This window comes from Lepus europaeus, chromosome 14 (assembly GCF_033115175.1).
Source record: "Lepus europaeus isolate LE1 chromosome 14, mLepTim1.pri, whole genome shotgun sequence".
NCBI classification, from domain to species: Eukaryota; Metazoa; Chordata; class Mammalia; order Lagomorpha; family Leporidae; genus Lepus; species Lepus europaeus.
Genome location: NC_084840.1, coordinates 50534543 through 50560497, shown reverse-complemented (window position 1 = coordinate 50560497; position 25955 = coordinate 50534543). Strand labels below are relative to the sequence as shown.

General features: G+C 41.5%; 1 protein-coding gene across 1 annotated transcript in view; it reads right to left on the bottom strand.

The window, feature by feature from the left end:
- Window positions 1–25955, bottom strand: part of DISC1 (DISC1 scaffold protein) — a 323271-nt gene that overhangs the window by 272159 nt on the left and 25157 nt on the right. The window contains exons 4-5 of the mRNA XM_062210776.1: window positions 16778–16925; window positions 5078–5207 (exon numbers count right to left, since the gene is read on the bottom strand). Coding sequence (XP_062066760.1) covers window positions 5078–5207; window positions 16778–16925 — 278 coding nt within the window. The remainder of the gene's footprint in view (window positions 1–5077; window positions 5208–16777; window positions 16926–25955) is intronic.

The window sequence follows — 25955 nt, the reverse complement described above, 5'->3', positions numbered from 1 at the left end:
CATTCACATCAAGTTTCATTTTCAATTCTCTTTATATAAAGAAGATCAGTTTAGCATATATTAAGTAAAGATTTCAACAGTTTGCACCCACATAGACACACAAAGTGAAAAATACTGTTTGAGTACTAGTTATTATATATCGCTTCTTGGCCTTTTGGCTAAGATCAAGTGAGTACTAGTTATAGCATTAAATCACAATGTATAGCACATTAAGGACAGAGATCCTATATGAGGAGTAAGTGCACAGTGACTCCTGTTGTTGACTTAACAAACTGACACTCTTGTTTATGGCATCAGTAATCACCCTAGGCTCTTGTCATGAGTTGCCAAGGCTATGGAAGCCTTTTGAGTTCACCAACTCTGATCATATTTAGACAAGGTTGTAGTCAAAGTGGAAGTTCTTTCCTCCCTTCAGAGAAAGGTACCTCGTTCTTTGATGACCTGTTCTTTTCACTGGGTCTCTCTCGCAGAGATCTTTCATTTAGGTTTTTTGGTTTTTTTGTTTTTTGGTTTTTTTGTTTGTTTGTTTGTTTGTTTTTTGCCAGAGTGTCTTGGCTTTCCATGCCTGAAATACTCTCATGGGCTTTTCAGCTGGGTCCCCATGCCTTAAGGGCTGATTCTGAGGCCAGAGTGCTGTTTAGGACATCTGCCATTCTATGAGTCTGCTGTGTATCCCGCTTCCTATATTGGATCGTTCTCTTCCCCCCCCCCTTTTTTTTTATTCTATCAGTTAGTATTTGCAGCCACAAGTCTTGTTTATGTGATCCCTTTGGCTCTTAGTCCTATCATTATGATCAATTGTGAACGGAAATTGATCACTTGGACTAGTGAGATGGCATTGGTACATGCCACCTTGATGGGATTGAATTGGGATCCCCTGGTATGTTTCTAACTCTACCGTTTGGGACAAGTCAGCTTGAGCATGTCCCAAATTGCACATCTCTTCCCTCTCTTATTCCCACTCTTATATTTAACAGTGATCACTTTTCAGTTAAGTTTCAACACTTAATAATAACTGTGTATTGATTACAGTATTCAACCAAAAGTATTAAGTAGAACAAACAAAAAAAATACTAAGAGGGATAACGTATTAAGTTGTTCATCAACAGTCAGGGCAAGGGCTGATCAAGTCACCATTTCTCATAGTGTTCATTTCACTTTAACAGGTTTCCTTTTTGGTGCTTGGTTAGTTGTCACCGATCAGCTAGAACATATGATATTTGTCCCTTTGGGACTGGCTTATTTCACCCAGCATAATGTTTTCCAAATTCCTAACAGAGATCACTTTTCAGTTAAAATTTAAACACCTAAGAATAATTGTGTTAATTACAGAGTTCAACCAATAGTACTAGAACAAAAAAAAAAATACTAAAATGGATAAAGTATTACATTGTACATCAACAGGCAGGACAAGAGCTGATCAAGTCACTGTTTCTCATAGTGTCCATTTCGCTTCAACAGGTTTCCTTTTTTTGTGGTTGGTTAGTTGTCACCGATCAGGGAGAACATATGATATTTGTCCCTTTGGGACTGGCTTAATTCACTCAGCATGATGTGTTCCAGATTCCTCCATCTTGTTGCAAATGACCAGTTTCATTGTTTTTGACTGCTGTATAGTGTTCTATAGAGTACATGTCCCATAATTTCTTTATCCAGTCTACTGTTGATGGGCATTTGGGTTGGTTCCAGGTCTCAGCTATTGTGAATTGAGCTGCAATAAACATTAATGTGCAGACGGCTTTTTTGTTTGCCAATTTAATTTCCTTTGGGTAGATTCCAAGGAGTGGTATGGCTGGGTTGTATGGTAGGGTTATATTCAGGTTTCTGAGGATTCTCCAGACTGACTTCCATAGTGGCTTAACCATTTTTTTTTCTATCAAAGGGGAAGTTTGTTCTTCTCTGTTGGCATAGTCTCACACTCTCCACCTCTCCTCAAAGGAGACCCAAGCCTGGGCACTTGACCCAGTGGATATATTTGTCCAGATCACCACAAGAACCTCTTAAATTATCCATGCAGTCCTCGATGCAAGCACAGATTCCACAACAATGAGCCTCACCAGGAAATTAGGGAACTCCAAGCATATGGAACTACCCACAGTGACTTACCAAATTCCTAGCCACACCCTGCACCCTCCCACATAGTCACAATGTTTTCACAGTCCCAGCACACAAGCCTCCCAAAGTTACAAGCACCCAGCCTCCTGTCAGTTCTCCCAGCCAGCCTCAGGCATCTCTGCTCGGCTAATTGCTGGGCTCATGGACTCAAGCTGGCACAGCGGTTACTTATGTTCAAAATGACACCCGCACTCTCTCATCTTGTTACAGGGTGGTCAGGGAGAGAAAAATGTGCCCCCCTTTTTTTCTCCTCTAGTTTGTCAGCTACACTGTCCCCTACAGGGCTCCACGCTGGATTCCCACCAGGCTCTTCCCACAGCCTTATCTCCACTGGCTTGGGCTGCTGCAGACTGGTCTCACCTCACTCCAGAGCTGGTGCTGAGGTTCTTGGCACTGGGGTTCTGAGTTGTGCATGTCCACACCCTCCACATAGGTCCACAGCATCCTAATTTGCATGGAGTTTCCTCTGCCACTTTCTCTCTAATCTTCCCTAAGACTGCACTCTCCACTTTTTAAAAACTATCTTCTAACTAAAGTAGTAATCTCCCTCCATATTCCACCACCTTGGATCCGCTGCCTCATTTCACATTGCAAAACTGAAATATCATTTCCATTCCCTTCCCTATGTAATCCCTGACATCTACCCTACTTTTTTCTGTCTGTATGAATTAGCCTACTCTAAGTACGTCAAATAAATGTAACCATACAATATTTGTCCTATCATTCCTAACTTATTTCACTTGGCATAATATTCTGAAAATTCGTCCAAATTGCAGCAAGTGTCAAAATTTGCTTTCAATGCTAATATTCCATTGTATGACTTTATGACAATTTATTCATTCATACATTGGTGACTATTTGGATGAGTATGGGTTCTGTCTTTTGGCTATTGTGAATAATGCTGCTCTGAACATGAATATACAAATATCTATTTAGTTCGTGCTTTCAACTTGGGTGTATATACCCAGAAACAGAACTGCTGGATCCTATGGTGAATCTGCTTTTAACTTCTTGAAGTACCACTATATTGTTTTCCAAAGTGATGCTATACCACATTACACAGAAATCAAAGCAATTATTAAATTGTGTTCTGATTGCATCACTTTGCTGCTCAAAACCATCCAGTGGCTCACTGACAAGCCTAAGCCTCACAAACCCACAAGGCCCCTTTTGTTTCTGGATGACTGCCCCTCTGCCCAGAAAGATCTAACAGAAACAACTGCAAGGCCTACTTCTCCTCTGCTCTCAAAGGTTCGCTTCAATCACAATGAGGAGTAGACACAATTCCCCATGATCATGGTCTAGACATTATAGTTCTTACCACACTATAACATAGTAGGTATCTAATGTGGGTATTTATTGTTTATCATTTATTATCTATCTTCCCACCCCCACTCACAGTGGAACATAAGCTCCACAGAAATCCTGAGCATTTCCAACTGTGTCCGGCACATAGCAGACACTCAATAAATACTTATTGAATACATGCATATTCTGGTATCATTCCCAGAGTGCTGCTAGCACTAAGCTACAGCACAGAATGCCTCAAAAACTAAGCACCTGGGGCTAAAATTATTTTCTATACACTGTGACATTCTCAGGAATTGTATGGATGTTAAATTTATGTATACTACTGAAAACTCATAATGGGACTTAGCATTTCCACATGTCTAAACTTTACAAAGATGCTAACTGAATAATAACTACTCTGTTATATAACTATAACTGTTTATTGGGGAATATTTTGACATTGTGATGACTTTTGCCTCCCTCTGCCACCTTGTTACCAGAGCAATTTGTGTGAGGCACACTCAGCTAATAATAACACTCTTCGTGGGGACAGAAATTGTCCAGGCTTCCATATCGTGTCCAGATTTATTCAGTTCCAAGGCAATATCTGGACTCCAGTGTTGATGACAAACACTCTTGCCATGGAGTCCTGTTGCCTCTAATCAATGTCTCCCTGCCACTCCCCATTCTTTCTTCAGGCCTCAAGGTTCAAGCTCCAGGTTTCCCTGTCTCTGGGGCTCCCTGTCAGCTTCCACAGCTCCCAACTGGTCTCTGCCTATATCCTCAATTCTCTACCTAGAGTCCAAGCCCCTGTGTGCTTTTTAGCCACCTTCCATCCAGTACTCTAGGCCCGCCATGTAGCCGACAGGCATTCCAGACATGCCCACCTTGCCCAGCCCCAAAACTCTGTCTCCTAACTGCTGCTCACTATCCACCATCACCGGCATTTCCATAAAAGATTCTCATAGCCTCACAGCACAGATGTCTTTCAAGGGAAGCTTCCTAAAGGTCAAAATGATAAGAGGTGACAAATTGGCCTGGGAGACAAGGAAAGCATATTCAGCAGGTAATGAAGAAAATCAGATACAGGCACAAATGCTGCTGAGCTTTCAACTCCTCATTTGTAATGAGGTTGGTACACGCCCTCTCGCTGTCATTCCCTACCACCTCTTCTTTCTGTACTCCGCGTAGATGGCCAAGGCTCTAATTGCTACATTCAAGCAAAGCCTAGACACACTTTTCTGCATCTGGATTAACTACATAAGAAAAATCCTGGCCGGCGCCACGGCTCACTAGGCTAATCCTCTGCCTTGAGGCACCGGCACACCGGGTTCTAGTCCCGGTCGGGGCATCGATCCTGTCCCGGTTGCCCCTCTTCCAGGCCAGCTCTCTGCTGTGGCCAGGGAGTGCAGCGGAGGATGGCCCAAGTGCTTGGGCCCTGCACCCCATGGGAGACCAGGAGAAGCACCTGGTTTCTGCCATCAGAATGGCGCGGTGCGCCGGCCACAGCACACCTACCGCGGCGGCCATTGGAGGGTGAACCAACGGCAAAAGGAAGACCTTTCTCTCTGTCTCTCTCTCACTGTCCACTCTGCCTGTCAAAAATAAAATAAAATTAAAAAAAAAAAAGAAAAATCCTGTCCTCTTTCTTGAAGACTCTGCACATGCTCACCTGCAGTTGCTGCTTTTCCTGCAGAAGCCAGTCTCGCCTGGTGAGGGACACGCACAGGTTTTCCTGAGCAGTGGATTCCAACAGGCTCGGATCTGTTCTGCATCTGGCCTGGGTGTTGTCACTGCTGGCCCTTAAAATAACACACACATATTAGTACAGGTGTGGAGAAGCTAAAATTTCCAGGTTTACGCATATTTGAAGAGTAAGAAATTTGACAAAGTGCCCCTAGTTGTTCTCACCTAGGGAGGTCACATGTATGAGGTCTCTATTGTAAGTTCCTATTTTCATTATAATCTCTTTGAGCTTTTCCTTTTTCCTGTAGCAAAATTTCTACTATTGGACTTGTACCGTCCAGTACAGTAGCCCCTGGACACATGCAGCTATTAAGCACTTGACAAATGGCTAGCTCAAATTAAAATGTGCTGAAAATGTAGAATACATATGGGATTTCTAAAGATTTCCAATGAAAATAGAGTGTAGAATAATACATTACTAATATTTTTATGCTGTTTACATGCTGAATTAATATTTTGGATATAACAGGCTGAATTAAATGTAGTGTTCAAATGAAGCTCTATTGTTTCTTTTTAAATTTAAAAAAATGTGGCCACTAAGTCCATTTAAAATCAAGCATGATGCTCAGATTATGTTATATTAGACAGCAATCTCCTTGGACCATCCAAACAGAGCCAAATTCCCGCACTGATCTTGAATCTCAAGATTTAAAAGTTACAGTTTATTTGCAGATGCGTGGGTCAGGACTTTCCAGAAAATGTTTGTCAAAGGACTGTTAAAGGGGGCAGCACTGTGGTGTAGCAAGTTAAGCCACTGGTTGTAACGTTGTTATCCCTTATCAGAGCACTTATTCAAGTCCTGCCAGCTCTACTTCTAATCCAGTTCCCTGCTAAAGTGCCTGGGATGACAGCAGAAGATGGAGCAAGTAATTGGGCCCCTGCTACTCTCATGAAAGAGCCAGATGGAGTTCTAAGCTCCTGTCTTTGGCCTGAATGAGCCCATGTTGTTGCAGTCTTTTGGGAAATAAACTAGCAAATGGAAGATCTCTCTCTCTCTCTCTCTCTCTCTCTCTCTCTCTCTCTCTCTGCAATTCTGCCTTTTAAATGAAGCAGTGTTTTTAAAGATAAAATATCATATATTCATTGTAAAATGATTCTTTAAAAACAATGATCAAGAACTGCTTTAAATCTGTTTGGCGCCTTCTCTTTCTCTTCCAGGAATAAGATTCGGCAGCAGTGATGCTGCTGAAAATGTAGTTGCAGACAGAGCCTTATGCTGGTGGGCTGCCTTCACAGGAGCCTTGTAGGAATCCATTCTCCAAGAATGACAAACGTACACTTAAAGTGTTCAATGTCTAGCTCAATGCAGGTGGGCTGAAAAAATGTACTCTAGGCAAAACTAGCTCCACAACTGAAGGAAGCCGTTTGTTGGAAATGGCATCAACTAAAACAAAAGGTAGCAATGCATGTTGTGGTATGGCAGTTAAGCCACCACTTATAAGGCCCACAGCCTGCATTGCAATGCCTAAAATGGAGTCCCAACTCTGCTTCTAATCCAGACTCCTGCTGATTCACATGGGAGGTAGTGGATAACAGCACGGATACTTGGGTCCCTGCCATGTACACAGGGATGCCAGATGGAGCTCCCTTCAAGTCACAGACTCGGTTGCAGTTTGAAGGTGGGGATGACTCTCTGGCTTCCTAAATCTTAGAGAAGCACTTTTAAGATAAATGAGCCCACCCACCACACTGCTGGGAAGCAGCCCGAATAGGTTTAGAAATAATATTGGAAAAGGTCTTGTCCACTTTTCACAGTTAGTAAAGAGGGGCCGGCGCTGTGGTGTAGCAGGCAAAGCCACCACTTTCATGCAGTGCCAGCATCCCATTTGTGCGCCAGTTCGAGTCCCAGCTGCTCCACTTCCCATCCAGCTCTCTGCCATGGCCTGGGAAAGCAGTAGAAGATGGCCCAAGTCCTTGGGCTACTGCACTCACGTGGGAGACCCGGAAGAAGCTTCTGGCTCCTGGCTTCAGATCAGCCCAGCTCTGGCCATTGTGGCCATTTAGGGAATGAACCAGCAGATGGAAGATGTTTCTGTTTCTCTCTCTCTCTCTCTCTCTCCCTCCCTCCCTCCCTCCCTCTCTCCCTCTCTCTCTCTCCGTATAATCCCTTCAAATAAATAAATAAATCTTAGAAAAAAGAAAAGAGCAGATACAGTAAAAGGAATTATGCTTTAATTCCAGGACCTGAAACAGATGCAATTTCAGTGCATAATCTTAAAGATCACTTATCACAATAAGTAATAGTATAACATCCCACACAATTTAGAACTACATTCACTCTTTGATGTGTTTAAAGACAAATAACAATTGAAGAGATAACTAAAATGCTTAATATGATAATAAAATGATCTATAAGTAAATACTGAAGGCCACACATTATCATTTTTATCACATTTGTTTCTTACTGAAGAATTTTATTATCATTATGGTTTTGTCAATGAGAAAACCAGGTCTCAGGGAAATCAGGTGACTTGTTCTTGGAGAGCAGTGAGTGGAGTTTAGAACTCAAAGCACATCAGGTTGACTGCTTGTTTCCAGGCTTCTCAGGGACACCATCTTCCAATTACAGGTTGGTAGGAAAATCGGGAACTTGTCTCTCCTTGCTTTCAGTCATGCTCCAAGCACAAGCAGTGATTAGGCCCTCTGCTGGCTCTCCAGCAGGTGCAGCACAATGGCAGAGAGAGGGCAGCAAGTGCAGGCAGAGGCCGTGGTTTGGCGACTGGCCCTGCCTTTTTCTAGCTACGTGTGCTGGAACTTCCCTAATCTCTCTGAATGTCAACTTTCTTGGCTTTTTTGTTAATGTATCTTTCTTTTTTTTTCTAACTTCCCTTGTTTTCAAAATGAGAATGATGAAGATGATACAACAATAATGAGGATCAAATTTATTCAACAAATGGCCACTGAGTACTTAAAGTAGGCAGCTTCACTCTCAAGTGAGGCCATACGGGGAGGAGACAGCTCCTCTCCCTTCATGGCACTTGCTGTCGACCTTCCCAGCATTTCAGTGTTTGCATAGGGAAATTGAATGCTGTCTTGTCTGATGGCCATAGTGCCTGACACAGAGTAATGGAGATTAAAGATGCAGTGTGTCTGAGCATATTTGCATGCATCAGAACAGGCAGTGTTTGGAATCAAATCATCCTCAGCTCCTGACATCTATGAGAATGGAGTCACCTCTGGGCTCCAAAGTCCCAGCACAATTGCTCACTTAGCCTAGACTGTGAGCCTTGGGAGGAAGGGACAGACTTCACCTCAATGTCCAGCATCATGCAGAGGATTAGCAAATATGTGTTGAGTGAGGAATGAGTCGGTGGCATAGACAGTTCAGAAGTTGTTTGTATTCAGTTTAATATTGCATTAGATCATTTCTTTGCACTAATTCATTTCCCAATTTGTTCTGCTTATGCTAATATCAACAGTTTTCTGAATTTCCTAAATAGACACCATCTGGGTTGGAATGGGAGTTATTGAAGGAAATGAACACAGAATTGAAAATTAGCTACAGAGGAGCTACAAGGCAGGTAACTGGGAATTCTCAATATTATTGTTAATCACATTCATTACTTAATCCATAAGAAAAGCCCCAGTGGTTTACCAAAGCTCTGTCTCTCACCTCTTACTCTGGGTACGGAAAGCCACCCAGAGCTGGGTGATGACTCCAGGACAACTGTGGCTCACTAATGAAGGAAGAGACAGGTTCCCATCTTACTCTTCAGCCCTCTGAGTTGTTTGCCCTCTTCCTTCTGCAATGCTGTTACCTTTATAGTTAATAATTCTTACTGTATAATCCCTGAAGTCAGTGCAAATTAGCATTGTTGCTATAAACTAATCAGTATGTAAAATGCACAAATCCCTCAGGGACAAGACTTAAGAACACTTGGGATAAATGTCAGATCAGTCTTTGGGGCCAGTGAGGATTTGCGCATCTAAAACCCCACTCTCAAATCTAGTGTTCCTCAGGACCCTGTTTGTAAAAGCCCAGTCCTGAAGTAATATTGGCCTTTCTATACTGCTTTTCCACCAATGATTTTAAAAAGGATAAAACTCATTTGTAAAATAATATCCTATACACAGAGAAAAATTAGCTCTACATTGCACAGGAGAAAAATTTCAATCCATTGATAACATTCTCAATAGGCCTGCTATGAATGCATATTGAGAAATATTGAGACAAGGCCAAAGCAACCTTCTGAGTTTCCCTGGTGCCCCTTCCCAGCTGTTAATGACTGCCTGATGTGAACCTACAGAGCACTCTCCTCCCAGCCTAGCACCCAGATCCCCAGGGCCATCCAGTGCCCTTGGCTTTGCATGGTGGTCTGCCTTCAGAAACTTTGGCAAGTGAGGATGTCCAAGGAGTAGAGAAGCCAGAAAATCCATCCGTGATGAGATCCTGAACCAGAACTGCTCAAGGCAATGCTGTGCTTTATACAGCTTTTCAGTGTAACACATGCTGCCATTCTCTCATACCCTATGATGTCAGTCTTCATGGTGCAAAAAAAAATTGCTATTGTGTACTACTGCTGGTATCATACAATTTCAGTCTTAGAAAGAATCAAAAACTTTCAAGGCCACTGTCCTCATTGTCACAGTTAGAAAAATGAGGCCCAGCATGGAAAGCCAAGACACTCTGGCAAAAAAAAAAAAAAAAAACCTAAATGAAAGATCTGTGAGATCCCAGTGGAAAGAACAGGCCATCAAAAAAGGAGGTACCTTTCTCTGAAGGAAGGAGTGAACTTTAACTATGACCTTGTCTAAATAAGATCAAAGTCAGTGAACTCAAAAGGCTTCCATAGCCTTGGCAACTCATGACAAGAGCCTAGGGTGATTACTGACGCCATAAACAAGAGTGTCAATTTGTTAAGTCAACAACAGTAGTCACTGTGCACTTACTCCTCATGTAGGATCTCTGTCCTTAATGTGTTGTTCAATGTGAATTAATGCTACAACTAGTACTCAAACAGTATTTTACACTTTATGTTCTGTGTGAGTGCAAACTGTTGAATCTTTACTTAATATATACTAAATTGATCTTCTGTATATAAAGATAATTGAAAATGAATCTTGATGTGAATGGAAGGGGAGAGGGAGCGGGAAAGGGGAAGGTTGTGGGTGGAAGGGAAATTATGGGGGGTGGAAATCCACTGTAATCCATAAGCTGTACTTTGGAAATTTATATTTGCTAAGTAAAAGTTACAAAAATAAAAAATAAAAACATTTTACACATTCAAAAAGAAAAAGAAAAATGAGGCCCAGAAGGAACACTGCCTCACTTCAGACAACTGTTTGTGGCTATAAAAACTGAATGTGGCCTTTCTGAATATTTTTGTTAATTGCTGTTCTCTACTAGTGTCTACTTCATCAAATTCATGTCACATCATTCATGTGTTTCCATCTCTTCCTCTTTGGAAGATGGTGGCAAACAAGTGGTTTTAACAAGTCATAGAACCATAGAATAGTGCTTTAAACCTACAGGTAGCAATTGCATCCAATAAATAATGTCCTAGATCACCACAGCAGCATTTTTGGCACAATAAAACATTGTAAAATTACCAGGTATTATCCAGGTAACTATAATTCTTTACATCCGTGATTTGGGTCTAAAGAAGAAACAAAATGGAGAATTTATATTCCTTGAGAAACCGATCTTCTCTCTATTGTATAGTCTTGTCTCATTCATAGAAATGACTTCCATGCTAGTGGACCCATAAAGATTTATTTGGGCTTATATAGTTACATGAGATGCCACTGGCCTCAGTGCAGACTTCAGTTGAATCTACTTTAGTTTCTTTTTATGCAAAGATTTATTTATTTATTTATTTATTTGAAAGGCAGAGTCTCACACACACACACAGAAATAGAGAGAGAGAATCTTCCACCCACTGGTTCACTCCCTATATGGCCACAATGGCCGGGGCTGAGCCAGGCTGAAGCCAGGAGGCAGGAGACTTTCAGGTTTCCCGCATGGGTGGCAGAGGCCCAAACACTTGGGTCATCCTCTGCTGCTTCCCCAGGCACATTAGCAGGAAGCTGGATAGGAAGCGGAGCAGCAATGACCTGAACATACAGCACTCATATGGGAAGACAGTGTCACAAGCAGTGGCTTAACCTGCTAAACCACAATGCTGGCTCCTAAAACAAATTCTGAGTCCTCTGTGAGTCACCTAAGCTTATTTTCCTCCTCTTTTCCTTTCTGCTTTCTCTTCCTGAAAGTTGGGATGGGTCCCCAAGAGTAGGACACATGGCATGATAGTGCTCTTGGGGATCCCCACCTCCAGCTCTGATCCAGGGTTCAGGAATGTATCCTAGAACACTGGTAATCATGATTACTTTTATCCCATATCATTTTATATCCTTGGTAACATGTGGCTGCAACAGTTATTTTCTGGTCTGGTACACTGCATCTTTTCCTACAGTTGATTATCACTGAATCCTGTTATACTAAACTGTTCCCATTTGACAACCAAAGGGGAAAAAAGGATCACATGATATAAAGGGAGTAGAGGAAGAGCTGTTCAGAGGAAGAATGACTCAGTCCTGCAGCATCATGACGCTGCACATCATTTATCTTTTCTGTTTCCATCTCAAAGGAAGGATGTGAGAAGGAAATATTTGGACAGGCAAACCAGAGCTCTGCCCTGATAAGCCCCATTGCAAAACCATTGTATACATTCATTGTTAATCTTTGTGTATTTTGGGGGGTATTTTAAGTTATCCAATGGAAAATGCACATGTGTACACACGTTCAATTTAAGTTACAAATGTGAACAGTGGATATGTACATGTTGGTGAAAATATGATGGGAAACAGGTAAATTCATAATTACAGAAACAAAGGAATCATAGAAAATTATCAATATTATTTGTAAATAGTAGGCCAACCTCTCTCATAGCAGAAAGGGAAAAAAAAATCTTTCCTTTGACTGAATGGAATATACAGCAGGAACAGATGCCTCTCTATTCTCTTCTGATCCTTGCTGGGAGAGGATATTGAGTGGAATTTTCCTATTACTGCAGAATTAGAAACTGAAGCTGAACGACACTGGCCTGGGTGCCCTCCATTCTAAATCACTAACAACAGGGTTAGGGTTCCCAACTCCAGGGACTGCAAAACATTTGCTGCCACAATGAAATACCACTCTCAACACCCACCCATTGCTGTAGGAAATGGAACCTTTGGGGGAAATTGTTTTCCTCCTTTATCCCAGGGGAACAAGGAGAGCGTAACCTCCCAGCTCAAATCGAGTCTAAAATATCCCAGTGGACTCATTCATACAATGAGGGGATGCTAGGCAAGACTGACATATGGCTCTGTTATATGAACATCTGGCTAAATTGGGGTTATACTAATAACAGAGTCTGTGACAAATTTCTGAGTTCAGGTTATCTTTTGGATCAATGATTGCCAAGAAAATGGAGTAAGGATGTGAGGAGAAAAAGTCATCAAAAGGTGCACTACTAAGCTGATCACCATACCACATGGGCAGCTGAAGTCTCATCCTTCCAGGGCTTCTCCAGAAAGCAAATGAGTGCAGCATGTCCCAGAACTATCCTCCTGGAAGTTGGCAGGTAGGGCACTGTCTTGAGAGCTGCCTTTAGGAGCATCATATGCCCCTGCCCTTCCTCACACAGCTTCAGAGAATGCCCACTGTACAGAAACCTACTGGGTGAGGACTGAACTGTCCCCAGTGATAGAAGAAATCAGATGGCAAACATCAGTTGGGTCTGCTGCAACTCTGATTAAACCACTGACTTCCAATTTATCACTGTGCCCTCAAGTAGTGGTAAAGGAACTGAAAAAACAAAGCAGGGTGAGAGGGTCTATTATGGTATGTTCTTAATACACACTTTTTTTTTGTGGTAAAGATAAGTGAACTTCCTACAAGTCAAGTGCACATGATAAAAAAGTTATTCCCTCAAAAATGCACCTGTTGGGTAAGAGGTCCCAACAGAAGAGGCAGAGAGAGATGTTGAAAGCAATGGTTGCTGGGGTGGGGGTGGGGGTGAAGTTGTGTTCACATCAAGATCTGGGCAGTTGAGAGGTCCTGAGCGGTTGGGCTCCTGAGGAACCCAGGTTTGTGTCCCACGAGAAAGTGAGGATGTCAACATCTACATACAGAGAGCACAAGGACAGGGAAGCTGTGATGACAATAGGGAGAGGATTCCAAACATTGGGCAGGACAAGCTTTAAACTGGATCTATAATTGGAGCCGCAAACTGAACTGGATTGGACTGGTTGAATGTCAGTAACTGAAAATAGCCCAGGCATCTGTGTCATCTAGCTAAGATATCATATAGAAATAGGAAAAGTGGATTCAAGAGAGACTGCAGAATAATAAAATTATTTTACATGTGGACTCCTATTGAGTTGAGACACCTCAACATGAAACCACCAGTGCAGAGAGACAGAGCCAGACAATTTGAGTAGCGATGTCTACCATTAGAGGAACCTGCTGAATCCCAGAAAATAGTTAAAACTCCTTGGGCTGGTGACAAGATCTGAACAAATCATGAGTGATTTGTGTTTTCAACACAAGTTAAAGGACAGTGTTTATTAAAAAGTTGAATGTAACAATGATTTTTAAGAATAGAATGACAATATAATAAAAAATGAAGTACCTGATTATACCTTCTGTGTTTATATTTCCTTAAATCTTACACAAAACTAAATATTCTTAATCTAGGACCCAAGGACCCCAAAGGATGGAACGGGTGAGCTTCAGTAGATCTGTGAGTCCCATGAAACTGCACCCAATATTTTGTATATATGTACCTATGTGGTTTTTGAGGGAAGAAATCTAAAGCTCCTATCAGATACTCAAAGAAATACTTGATCCCAGAAAGGTTGCAACACACTTATTTGTGCTATTTTTCAGTACTGAAAATTTGCATTGTTAATGCAACTATTTTATTTCTGCAAGAAAAATAACATTTATTTGAAAATATTCTAGTTTTCTTTGATTCAGATAGAGTCCCACTGAAAACTGTTTCTATTCCAGCACTGGATTCTGTGGACTCCTGCTTGGCACTATTTCCCCCTTGTGGCCTCTATGAGACTTGCAGCTACCGCTCCTCCGATAGGAGAGTCCACAGATCCAGATAACAAAGTTCACAAATGTCACAGGCTACATGGGAAGTTGGCACAGAAAAAGACAATTTTGCCTAAAAAATTATTAACTATGTATTTATTTTAATATTCATTTTATAATTTAAGGGAAAAGTTGATAGAAATATATTTATATTTTTCATAATTTTCTAGTTATGTCCATGATAGGGCAGGTGAATTTGGCAAAACAGAAACCAAGATAACACATAAATAACTGAAGTCTTTGAAACAATGACCTAATTCAACTCCTTCATTTTCAGATGAGGAGAGGGAAGTGCAGAGAATTTAGGAAACCACATCAAACAGCATACAGATGCTTAGTGGAAGAGGTGGGGTCAGAACTCAGGTTTCCTGACCTCCAAGCCAGCCAGGGTTCTTTGAAGAGGTTGTGTAATGCTTCCTTACTGAGCGTTTCAGAAGAACAGCTGAAGGAGACTTTTCCTCTAGAGCAACCACCAAAAAACACCAAAGTGAAGCCTCCCCCCCTCACTCTCCACCCCTTCTCCCCTTGCCTCCTACCCCCAGCTCTTGTCCTCTAATGGTTCATTTGACACTCTGATGTATGTCAACATGACTAGATTGAGGGATGCCTAGAGAACTGTGAAAGCAGAATTCTGGGTGTGTCCATGAGGATTGGCATGTGCATCAGCCAACTGAGGAAGGAAGAGCCATCTTCGATGTGGATGAGCACCAACTCCACTGGGGGCCCAGAAGGCACAGAAAAGTCAAAGACAGGAAAAATCTTTCTCCCTGGTTCTTCCTCCCTGAGTGGAATGTGTTTTCTCCTGCTACTGCCTGTGAACTTCAGATTCAAGGTTCTTCAGCCTTTGGATTACACTAGCAGCCCTCAGAGGGTCTCGAGCCTCTGACCTCTGAAGAGAAGCCATATGGCCAGCCTCTCTTATTCTGAGGTTTCCGGATTCTAGATCCTTACCATCTGCTCTGGCTCTCCAGGTAGCAGATGGCCAATGTTGAACTTTTCAACCTCTGTAATGTGGTGAGACAACCTGCTACTATATATATACAAGGAGTCTTCAACAAGTTCATGGAACAATTGTATTATGAAAATATTATGCATGGATTTCAAAAAATTTTGCGTCAAAGAAATCTTTCAATTCCACTTTCCATGAACACTTTGAAATACCTTTAAAAGTCTTTTTCTCAATATTCACGTATTTTCAACCTATATATAGAGATATACAATAAATAAATCTTTAAGAAATAGAGCTATAAACATATATGTCACAGTTCACTCATTCCATTGAAATTTATAGAATACCACTTGTGGATCAGACACTGTTCTACTCTGTAGGAATAAAAAGATAAATATAATATAGTCATGTTTGCAAGAACTTGTCATCTGTCAGAGTAAACAGATATTCAAGGAAATAGACTTACTGAAGATGTAAGACAGAGGTGATATAATGCAAGGTGCTCAAGTAATTTTCAAGGAAGAGACAGTGTGGTTGATGAACAGGGCTTGGTGAGAATGGAAGCTGAGTTGAGCCTGGAAGAATGAGCAATAGAGGGCAATGGAGATATGCAACATCACAGAATTTAGAAACTTTAAATACTTTGGTATGCATGGACTGCATGCGCTGTTGATGGTTTAGTTAAATCTGGGCAGCTAGACAAAGGATGGATCATGAAGGATTTGAATGTCATGCTGAACACCATGAATTTTATCTGGGAAGCAATAGGGAACTGATAAGCATGACATGATACTTCCACCTGTAGCCCAGTGGAAGATGGATAAGAGGGAGTAAGGATGAATCCAACAAAGAGACATTTGCAATAATCCACACTCAAAATTGTAAAGACCAGAACTAAGGCACTATCAAGGAGGTAGGAAAGTGACTGGGAATGAGAGAGAGGGAGACAACAGGGTGAAAGAACTTGGTGAGCAGTGACTGTCAGGAGTGAGGAACAGAGAGGAGCCAACATGTCTCCAGGTCTTGCTTGGGTAGTTGGGGGAATGGTGATATGAGTCACTGAGACTGGGGATATAGGAGAAGGAGTTGATTGGGGAGAAAGCAAACTTATTAAATAATTTCAAAAGGCAGCCAGCTTAGTAAAGGTGAAGATAGGACAATGAACTTTAAAGATAAAATAATGATAGAACATTTTAGTACATAACGAAATAAGTAAAGGTAAGGGAGCTGGAGGTGGAGTCGGGAGGAGGATAAGGTTTTATCCTTCAATCAAGAGGGAACTGTGTGTGGGTCTTACAGGCGTACCATGGTCACAGGAGACTAGCTGCCCTGGACAAGAAGAAATCCTCCTCACCCTTTCTAGGAAGATAGGGATTCCAGGGGAAGCTTAGTACCCACTCTGTCACTGTGTTTATTGGGGGTCATTCCCTGTCAACTGGCAGAAGGGGGTTCTTTCTAGAAAACCATGCCCCACAGCTGCCCAAACAACAAAAGGACCCTTCCCAGGGAAAAGTAGTTGAGGGTCTCTAAGTCCTTCCAGCCCTTCACAACAAGGGAGCTAAGAGAGAGCAGGGTCAATCACAGGTACTCACTGTTGGATGGCCTGGTGCAAGGCAGCCTGGGCCTGTGCTGCCAAGTGTCTCAGGAAGCTGCTGAGAGCCAGTTGCCTGGAAGGGAGCTGAAAGTGCAGGCTGCTTTTCTCTTGCTCCAGATCTTCTAATCTTTGTTTTAGTATCTCAGCTGGAAACCCAAAATGATGAAAGTGAGGGGTGCAAAACCATGAAACTCAAAACAGATAAGCCGGTGTCTCTGAGCCCGACTCCACGTTGATGTTGACTCCTGCAAGGCTTACTGGTTTCCAGGCCAGTACTTTCGGTGCTGATTCTCAGAACCTTCCGTCTTTTTCCAATGCCATGGTCTGCCTTCCTTTCATTCTTCCAACTCTCAGATGTAAAGGTTTATGTATTTATATCATACTCATAATTATGACCCACAGAGTGGTACCTTTTATAGAACATTTTACACATTTATGAGGTAAAACGTGATTTTCAAGGCATCATTTAATCATCAGATCAGGGTAGTTAGCACAACTATCACTTCATGCAGTTATCATTCTTTGAAATGAAAACATTAAAATCCTTAGATATTTTATAATACATAATAATACATTATCATTAACCATAGTTAAACACAATCACCTGTTCCTATCTAAATGTAACTTTGTACCCAATCTTAATCCTGCCCCAGATCCAGGTTATAATTATTCTCTTCTCTAAATATGAATTATGTTTAAAACTATAGCAATAATTTGGAAATAATATGCTAGTTTAATAGGCTCTATCTATATAATCAATTGAAAAAAATCAGTACCTGATGTTAACTTTAAATATTTCCTCTCTCTACCTCTCTTTCTCCCTCTCCCTCTTCCCATCTTTCCTTCTCTCTCTGTAACTCTGCCTTTCAAATAAATAATAAAATCTTTCAAAAGAGAAATATTCCCTCTGGAACTGTACGTCAGGAGAGAATCAGTAACAATCACTGAAGTGGCAGAAGCAATGCTCGAATTCTATGACGCTACAGATGACCATCTGGTTCCTTCCATTATAGAGTAGGGTGCTCTTATCTTTTAATGGTTTCAGGTCTCCTAGGACAGGTTTAAATAGTTTCACTGCAAGAGTTTTTCTTTAAAATAAATAAATTACAGAAATTAGATTCCTCATCAATAAATAGTAAGTATTCCTTGTAAAATACCTAAAGAATAGGAATTTTTCCATAGCCATTTCAGCAGAAATGTAAAGACAGAGTTTAACAATAGCATCCATCAGCGCTTCTTTCCCAGGGTCCCTGCCAGATTGGAACACTGAGACCTTAATCCCCTCACCCTGGGGTATAGGGTGAACTTGAGGCAGCCTGAGATCCCAGCCAGTGACCTTGGACCATAAGCACCCACCACTTACTCCAATGTGCAATGCACATATCACTCTTCTGTTTTCTCTTACTTGTAAACATTTTAGAGGCTCTACTCTAGGTCACAGTATGCCTTCCATGATCCTATGGCTCTAGAGGACATTTCTCAGGGAAGCCACTTCTTTCTTCTTCTTCTTCTTCTTCTTTTTTTTTTTTTTTTTTTTTGATAGGCAGAGTTAGACAGTGAGAAAGGGAGAGACAGAGAGAAAGGGAGAAAGGTCTTTCCTCCGTTGGTTCACCCCCCAAATGGCCGTCACGGCTGGCGCGCTGCGCTGATCCAAAGCCAGGAGCCAGGTGCTTCTCCTGGTCTCCCATGTGGGTACAGGGCCCAAGCACTTGGGCCATCCTTCACTGCCTTCCTGGGCCACAGCAGAGAGCTGGACTGGAAGAGGAGCAACCGGGACAGAACCCGGCGCCCCAACCGGGACTAGAATCCGGTGTGCCAGCGCCGCAGGCGGACGATTAGCCAAGTGAGCTGTGGTGCCAGCCGGAAGCCACTTCTATAACACTTAATTCAAGATTAAAACACAAGGGCCAGTGTTGTGGCTCAGCAGGTTAAGCCACTACTTGCAACAGCAGCATTCATAACAGAGCAGAAATCTGAGCCCTGGCTGCCCGGTTTCCAGTCTAGCTCCCTGCTAATGTGTCTGGGAAGGCAGCAGAAGATGGTCCAAGGGCTTGAGCTCAAGTAACCCATGTGGGAGACCGAGATAGACTTCCAGGCTCATAGCTTTGACTGGGTACGGCCCTGGCTATTATAGCCATTTGGGGATTGAACCAGTGAATGAAATGGGTCTTTCATGTGAGGTTGCCAGTGTAATCTTAGAATATTTCTCCCACAAGACCCTAATCAATTACCACAGGGGAAATGGTGACGTTGTGTTGGAGAAAACAGAGAGCCCAGGATGGCCAGGTGATGAAGGGGAACACCTATACTGAGGGGATGAGTCCACACTGTGTAACACCTAAGGGGAGGCCCTGAGAATGCCCAGAGCCACCTCCAGAAGGTTCCTGACAGGGCTGCATGACCTGAACCTGACCATGAGGAAACAGTAGATGAACCGAGGATGAAGGTTGTTTGACAGAATGTAATGTCTGCACTCAGTAGATCAGTCAAGAACACAGAAGACAGAGAGAGATGAAGCACTGAGGAACTGCTCCAAGTGGGAGGAGACCAAAGAGACAACTGCATGCAAAGTGGGTTCCTCAATTAGAAAGGAGGAAGGAGTGTGGCTGGGGTCAGGGATGAAATGGGGAGGAGACGTGCGAACTGGAGAGGAGCATTGCCAATATCACTGCTGACTACTGACTTGTACAGCTGCAGGTGACCAGGAGAGGGGCCTTATTTGGGGCCATATCCAACGGGGTACTGAAAGATAATGGGGCATCCTGACTTCAGCTCACTCTCCAGTGGTCAGAAGACTCCTGCTCGTGCATGTGTGTATCCAGTTGGGGAATAAGAATGAAAGAGATGCTTGTGTCTGAGTTCTTTGTCCTGTACAGTAATTGTAACTTCTCTGTAAGTGCGAAATTACTTCAAAATAATTTTTTAAAGTAAAAAATAGATAACCCCAAAAATACATACAAAGGCTGTTATGTGTGTGGTTTCTTTTGTGCCTTTATGGAAACTTTCCTAATCTTTTCTCTTGTGGTCGAGTGGTGGAGGACACATTTTTAATTTTTCTCTGGATTTGTTTCTTCTAAATTTTTGCAACTTTTCCATGGATATCATATTATGATTTCAATTTGTAGTGCAGATGTTTTTTTCTGTTTGGTTGGTTGGTTGGTTGGTTTTTGGTTTTGGGGGGTTTTCTTTGAGTTTTTATTTTTAAATTTTTTTAGTTACATAAGATGAACAAATCTCATATACACAGATTGAAGAGCATAATGCTATTTTCCACTCTACCCTTCCTCGTGCATATGATCTCATCCTCCCTCCTCCTTCTTTTCTTATTTTTTAATTTTTATAATGACATACTTTCAGTTTATTTCATAGCCACAAGCTTAACTCTCCACTAAATAAAGAATTCAACAAGTAGTAAGAAGGAAAAAAAAAAAATCACTGTCCCTCAAGAGTATATAGACAAGGGCTGTGAATATTGATCAACTCTAGAAATGTCAATTTCGCTCATATACATTATGTTTTTTGTACTCCTTATATTAGTTACCACAAATCAGAGAAAACATTTATTTGTATTTTTGGAACTGATTTATTTCCCTAAGTATAATGATTTAAGATCAACATTTGGAGAATGTTCTGCACAATCAGTTGCTGAGTAAATGTGGTTGACCAATGATCTCACTAGTAAAACAGCAATAGCGAGAAATATTTGTTGCATTTGGCACACAAATCTGAACAGTAAGAAAAAATAAATAAATTCAAAATTAAGCAATGATAATATTATCAAACAGATAAGGCAAATGCTACATTAAAGAATATCTTCTAACTTACAGTATATATATTAGTTATATATATAGTTATAATCCACTTTACTCATAGGACCTCAACAATAGGAATGTTAGCCATCATCTCATTCTACTTGGGAGCAAGTAAATTTACTTTTTATGCAACTGCAATATATTTATTAATGTTTAATTGAGGGCCAGTGTGTTCATCAGTTATTCCTTAGCACACCAGTAAAATGTATTTGTTACTTGGGGGAAAAATACAGAGGCAAAATGCAGGGAAAGTGCTTTCTACATCTATGACTGAATAAGTAAATAAGCACTGATGGAGCAGTGAGCAGTCTTGACACATAAAGACATCTCTAAATAGATTCAGTTCCTACTGCCTTGCTCTGTCTGTGGATGACAGAATATATGGTATAAACCGTGTTCTTAGAGGCTTGCAGCCATTCTACATTCTAAGGAGGCCCTCTAAAGCTAAGAAGCAATCAAAGTTCTCTTGAGGCATTTTGCTTTGGTTTGTATATAATGGCCAAGAAATGCAATCCATTGAGAGCTGACTATTCTCATTCACATTACCATACATATCATGTGTCAATGACCAGTTTGCAAAGAATTAAACTGTAATGAAATGCATTTCAGACTAACCTGAGCACAACTGAGCCAATCTTTGACATCTCAGAACATTGAAGTTTGTTGGGTTCATTTTCATAAACATCAGCCATCATTGGGCACTGAAGCCTTCAAGCATAAAATCGTTTGTGAGCATCTACTACAAGCCTGGTGCTGTATATACATTATTTCTGAGCTTCACAACAACTCGCAGCGTAGGAATGCAAATGCAGAGAGTGAAGTTCAGAAAATGTAAGTCATTTGCTCAATGCCTCACAGAGTGAGTAGCAAAGGCAGAATGTGAACCTTCATCTTTTCTGGTGCCAACCTCTGGGATTTTTCTCTTACACTTTCCAGGAGCCATTGCTGAAGCAGCACCTGAGGCTATGGTTTCCCCAGCCACTCAGAGCTCTGGCCTGTTTATTCGTTTATCTGGGTCCCTGGAGCTGGTGGAATTCCCGGGGAAGGGTCTGAGACCTATTCTCTGTCTGCTCAGTATCTACCCCAGTGCCAGACACACAAATGGGCATTGGTTAAATGCTAAATAAATAATTGAATGGACGTTTCCATTTGGATGAGGGGTACCACAGACATACAAAGAGAGGACCCATTTTATAGGTACTGTCAGTTGCCATGATTATTACTATAATCCATCATTTTATCCTCACAGTGACTCCATGAGAGAAACATGGGTATTCCCACTTGGCAAATAAAGACTGAAGCTTATAGAAAGTTAAAGGGATTTTTCTAGTGAAGTCACACGGCCATGCAGATTCAGAAATAAAGGCAAGGTTCATATGACTCCAAAGCCTGTGTTCTTAAACACTGTGTTATTCCTATGGGGAACATCAAGATCACACTTCCTATGGGGAAAATCAACAGCACATCCTTTTGTGTATACTGACCCTTCACATTCAGATTTGAATGAATTATGCACATGAAAATTATTATATCAATTCATTTTCTCATTTGTGTGCCTCTCTCTCACAGAAAGTATTCAGCAGTCATAACAAACAAAGAAAAACTCCTAAAAGTGGAAACAGCCTCAGATACAAAGTTATGGGAATGAAAAAGTAAATTATGCATTCAGGAAATTGTAGGCAAAAATTCATAGAACCATTAGGAAGACAGTTGAGAAACATTGTACTGTTATAAGATAAAAACAGGATATATTATTATATGCGTATGTTACCTGAACTTTATGATTACAAGCATGTTAAAAAAAATAAAAACTTGGAAGGAACAAAGACTTTTGGTGATAAGTTGGTGTGATTAAGAAAATTTTGTCTCGGCCGGCGCCGTGGCTCAACAGGCTAATCCTCCGCCTAGCGGCACCGGCACACCGGGTTCTAGTCCCGGTCGGGGCGCCGGATTCTGTCCCGGTTGCCCCTCTTCCAGGCCAGCTCTCTGCTGTGGCCCGGGAGTGCAGAGGAGGATGGCCCAAGTGCTTGGACCCTGCACCCCATGGGAGACCAGGAGAAGCACCTGGCTCCTGCCTTCGGATCAGCACGTTGCGCCAGCCGCAGCGCGCCGGCCGCAGCGGCCATTGGAGGGTGAACCAACGGCAAAGGAAGACCTTTCTCTCTGTCTCTCTCTCTCTCACTGTCCACTCTGCCTGTCAAAAATTTAAAAAAAAAAAAAGAAAATTTTGCCTCAATTTCTGTACTTACAAAAGCAGTTGGAGACTCTTTAACTATTTATTATTAAGAAAATTTTACACTCAAAAACACCTAATCCCAGTCTTTGATATCTGCATAAAAATGGAGAACTGGTTTCCTTACATTCTTAATGCTAATCTTCTTAGGGTGAGCTTGGTTTCAGTGAACATGAAATAGGATTTTGAGAAATGTATTTTAAACTTGCATGTGAGAAATCATTGTGTTGTGGTATAAAACAAAAAAAAAAGCTTTTAGGGATGATGTGAAAATTCTGGAGTAGAAGCACTAATGTAACTGTGATCCTTGCCCATTCAGAAAGTAGCCAATTGTCTTGGTCTTGATATATGTTAACTGATTTGCTCTGACATATTTCAGTAGAAAACCTAGTCTGAAGCATCTGTTCTTTCCCAGCAAGAATTTACACAGTAAAATATTTAAATTGTGAGTGATCAAAATAGGAAAATCAAAGACACAACAAGGTACTTACCCCAGGTCTTAAGTGTGCCAGATGACTGGCACTGCGTGTGTGTGTGTGTGTGCACGTGAGCCCATACATGTGCTGTCAGTAGGCATCACAAACAAAGCTCAGAGTTGCAATTCACAGATACAAACTCTTCAGTGTCTGAGCTTCTGAAAAGAAGGCTTCACTCAGAAATCCTTAATGCCTCAATTCTCCAAATAAGATTTGTAACAAAATGTTCTTTCATCAAATGTCATTCTCCCAATATCCTATAAAAAAACTAACCAACTGCATTCAGGCCATTTTTCATCAAAATATTTCATTTCTCAAATTTCCAGAGCCAATAAAAACCTCTAAAGTATGCTGGAACTTCAAAGAGTTCATGGAAAATTTCAATGAAAATGTAAGCTTATTTGGGTGACAAAAATGTTGAAATTCATACGTAGTTTCTTCTTAACACCCAATTAACCATATATTTACTGAATACTCCTTGTGTGTTTCCATAGATATGGATCACTTATATAAATTCTATACTTACATTCATGGTTCAGAATCAGGAGTGGAGGATTGTCCACAGACAACTGCCACAGGGAAGAGGACTGAGTTTGTCCTTTTCTGTTTAAATATTGTGAATCCTACCATACCATCACTCTCACCACCAGCACTACTACTCCTGCCATCACCATCACCACTCTTACCATTACCATCATGACTCCTACCATCACTGCCACCATCACTCATTCCATCACAGTACTCATTCCTATCACCACCACCACCACTCCTACACCATCACCATCAGTTTTTACTTTTTAGAAGATTTATTACTTATTTGAAAGGCAGAGTTACAATGGGGGTGGGGGGAGACTCTTTCATCTGCTAGGTAACTCTCCAAATGGCTGCAATGGCCAGGACTGGGCCAGATGGAAGGAAGCCAGGTGTCAGGAGTTTCTTCCAGGTCTCCCACATGGGTGGCAGGGGCCCAACCACTTCAGCCATCTCCCGCTGCTTTCCCAGGCCATTAGCAGGGAATTGGATCCGAAGTGGAGCAGCTGGGCTTCGAACTGGTGCCCATATGGGATGCCAGCATTGCAGGTGGAGGCTTTACCTGCTACGCCACAATGCCAGACATTCCCACCATCACTTCTACCATGAAAAGCACCACTACCACCACCTCCAGTGTTCTCGCCACTATCATCAACCAAACCATCATCTCTTTCACTCTTACCACCACCTCTCCTATCACTACCATCACCATAACTCTTCTATCATCACCACTACTTCCACTGCTTCTATTACCACAACTTATACCATCATCTCTACTCCAACTCTACTAACATCACCATCACCACCACTATTGCTTCTACTATCCCACCTACGATTATTGTCAACACAGCCACCAATATTATCACCATTCTCATCTTCCCTACTGATTATGAGGGAGAAAGAACTATCTGACTTTCTGGTGTGTATTCAGGGATGATGTAATTTGAAAGAATTTATCAGAGAATGAGAAACAGCATATTCAAATAGACACAATGCAGGAAATCCAAAACACAGGGAAAAAAGAAGAAATGCCACTCAGCACAATGAGAAACATAAGGAAGAGCACACACTAAATATTAAGAGTGGCATTTTTATGTAATAATAAAGGTGAGTTTTTGCTTTTTATTTATATTTCTGAGCTGTCTAATTGCTTTTGTGATGATTATATATTCTTAATTTCCACTTTTAGAAATTAAAGGGAATTACCAACTGGTACACTGATGCATTAATAAATAGGGTTCTGTCTAGGGTCAAATAGTGTGAATCTCTGAAGCCAAACAGAGCAGGGGCTGAATTTTCACAGAAGCCCTCCTCATATGTGTGACATTTCTGGCAAATACATCTGATAAAACATTGTGAAAAAATTATGATGTGACATATGGAAAGTCAAAACTACATGGATACTTTAAAATAGCTAGTTATTTTTTATTAAGTCTGGCTAAGCTATCAAACTCTCCTGTAAAATATGTTGCCCACTCACTTTCTGCATGTAGCCTTGGATAGTCCTTATGACAGTGATGAGCCAGAGAACACTTCATGCCTTAGTGAGGCTCCAGCGGATTCACACTTTAACCCTAAGCCCACTTATTCTTTTTTTAGATTATATTTATTTATTTAAGATGTAGAGTTAAAGACAGTGTGAGAGAGAGAGACAGAGAGGTCTTGCATCTGCTGGTTCACTCCCCAAATGGCCACAACGGCCAGAGCTGGGTCCATCTGAAGCCAGGAGCTAGGAGCTTCTTCTGGGTGTCCCACATGGGTGCTTGGGCCCAAGCGCTTGGGCCATCTTCTACTGCTTTCCCAGGCCATAGCAAAGAACTGGATCAGAAGTGGAACAGCCAGGACTAGAACTAGTGCCAATATGGGATGCAGGTGGAGGATTATCCTACTGCACCACAGCGCTGGCCCCCTAAGTCCAATCTTTCTACCTGCATGATGCTGATCTATAACAAAAATTTTAAAGTGATGCATTCTAAAAACTGATTTAGAAGAGAATATTCTTTCAAGACCTTTTCTTGGTTTTCTTTTTTGTTCGTTTTATTTTCATTCCTCTTGAAAGGTAAAGAGACAGAGAGTTCTCCCATCCACTGGTTAGCTCCTCAAACACTGATAACAGCCAAGGCT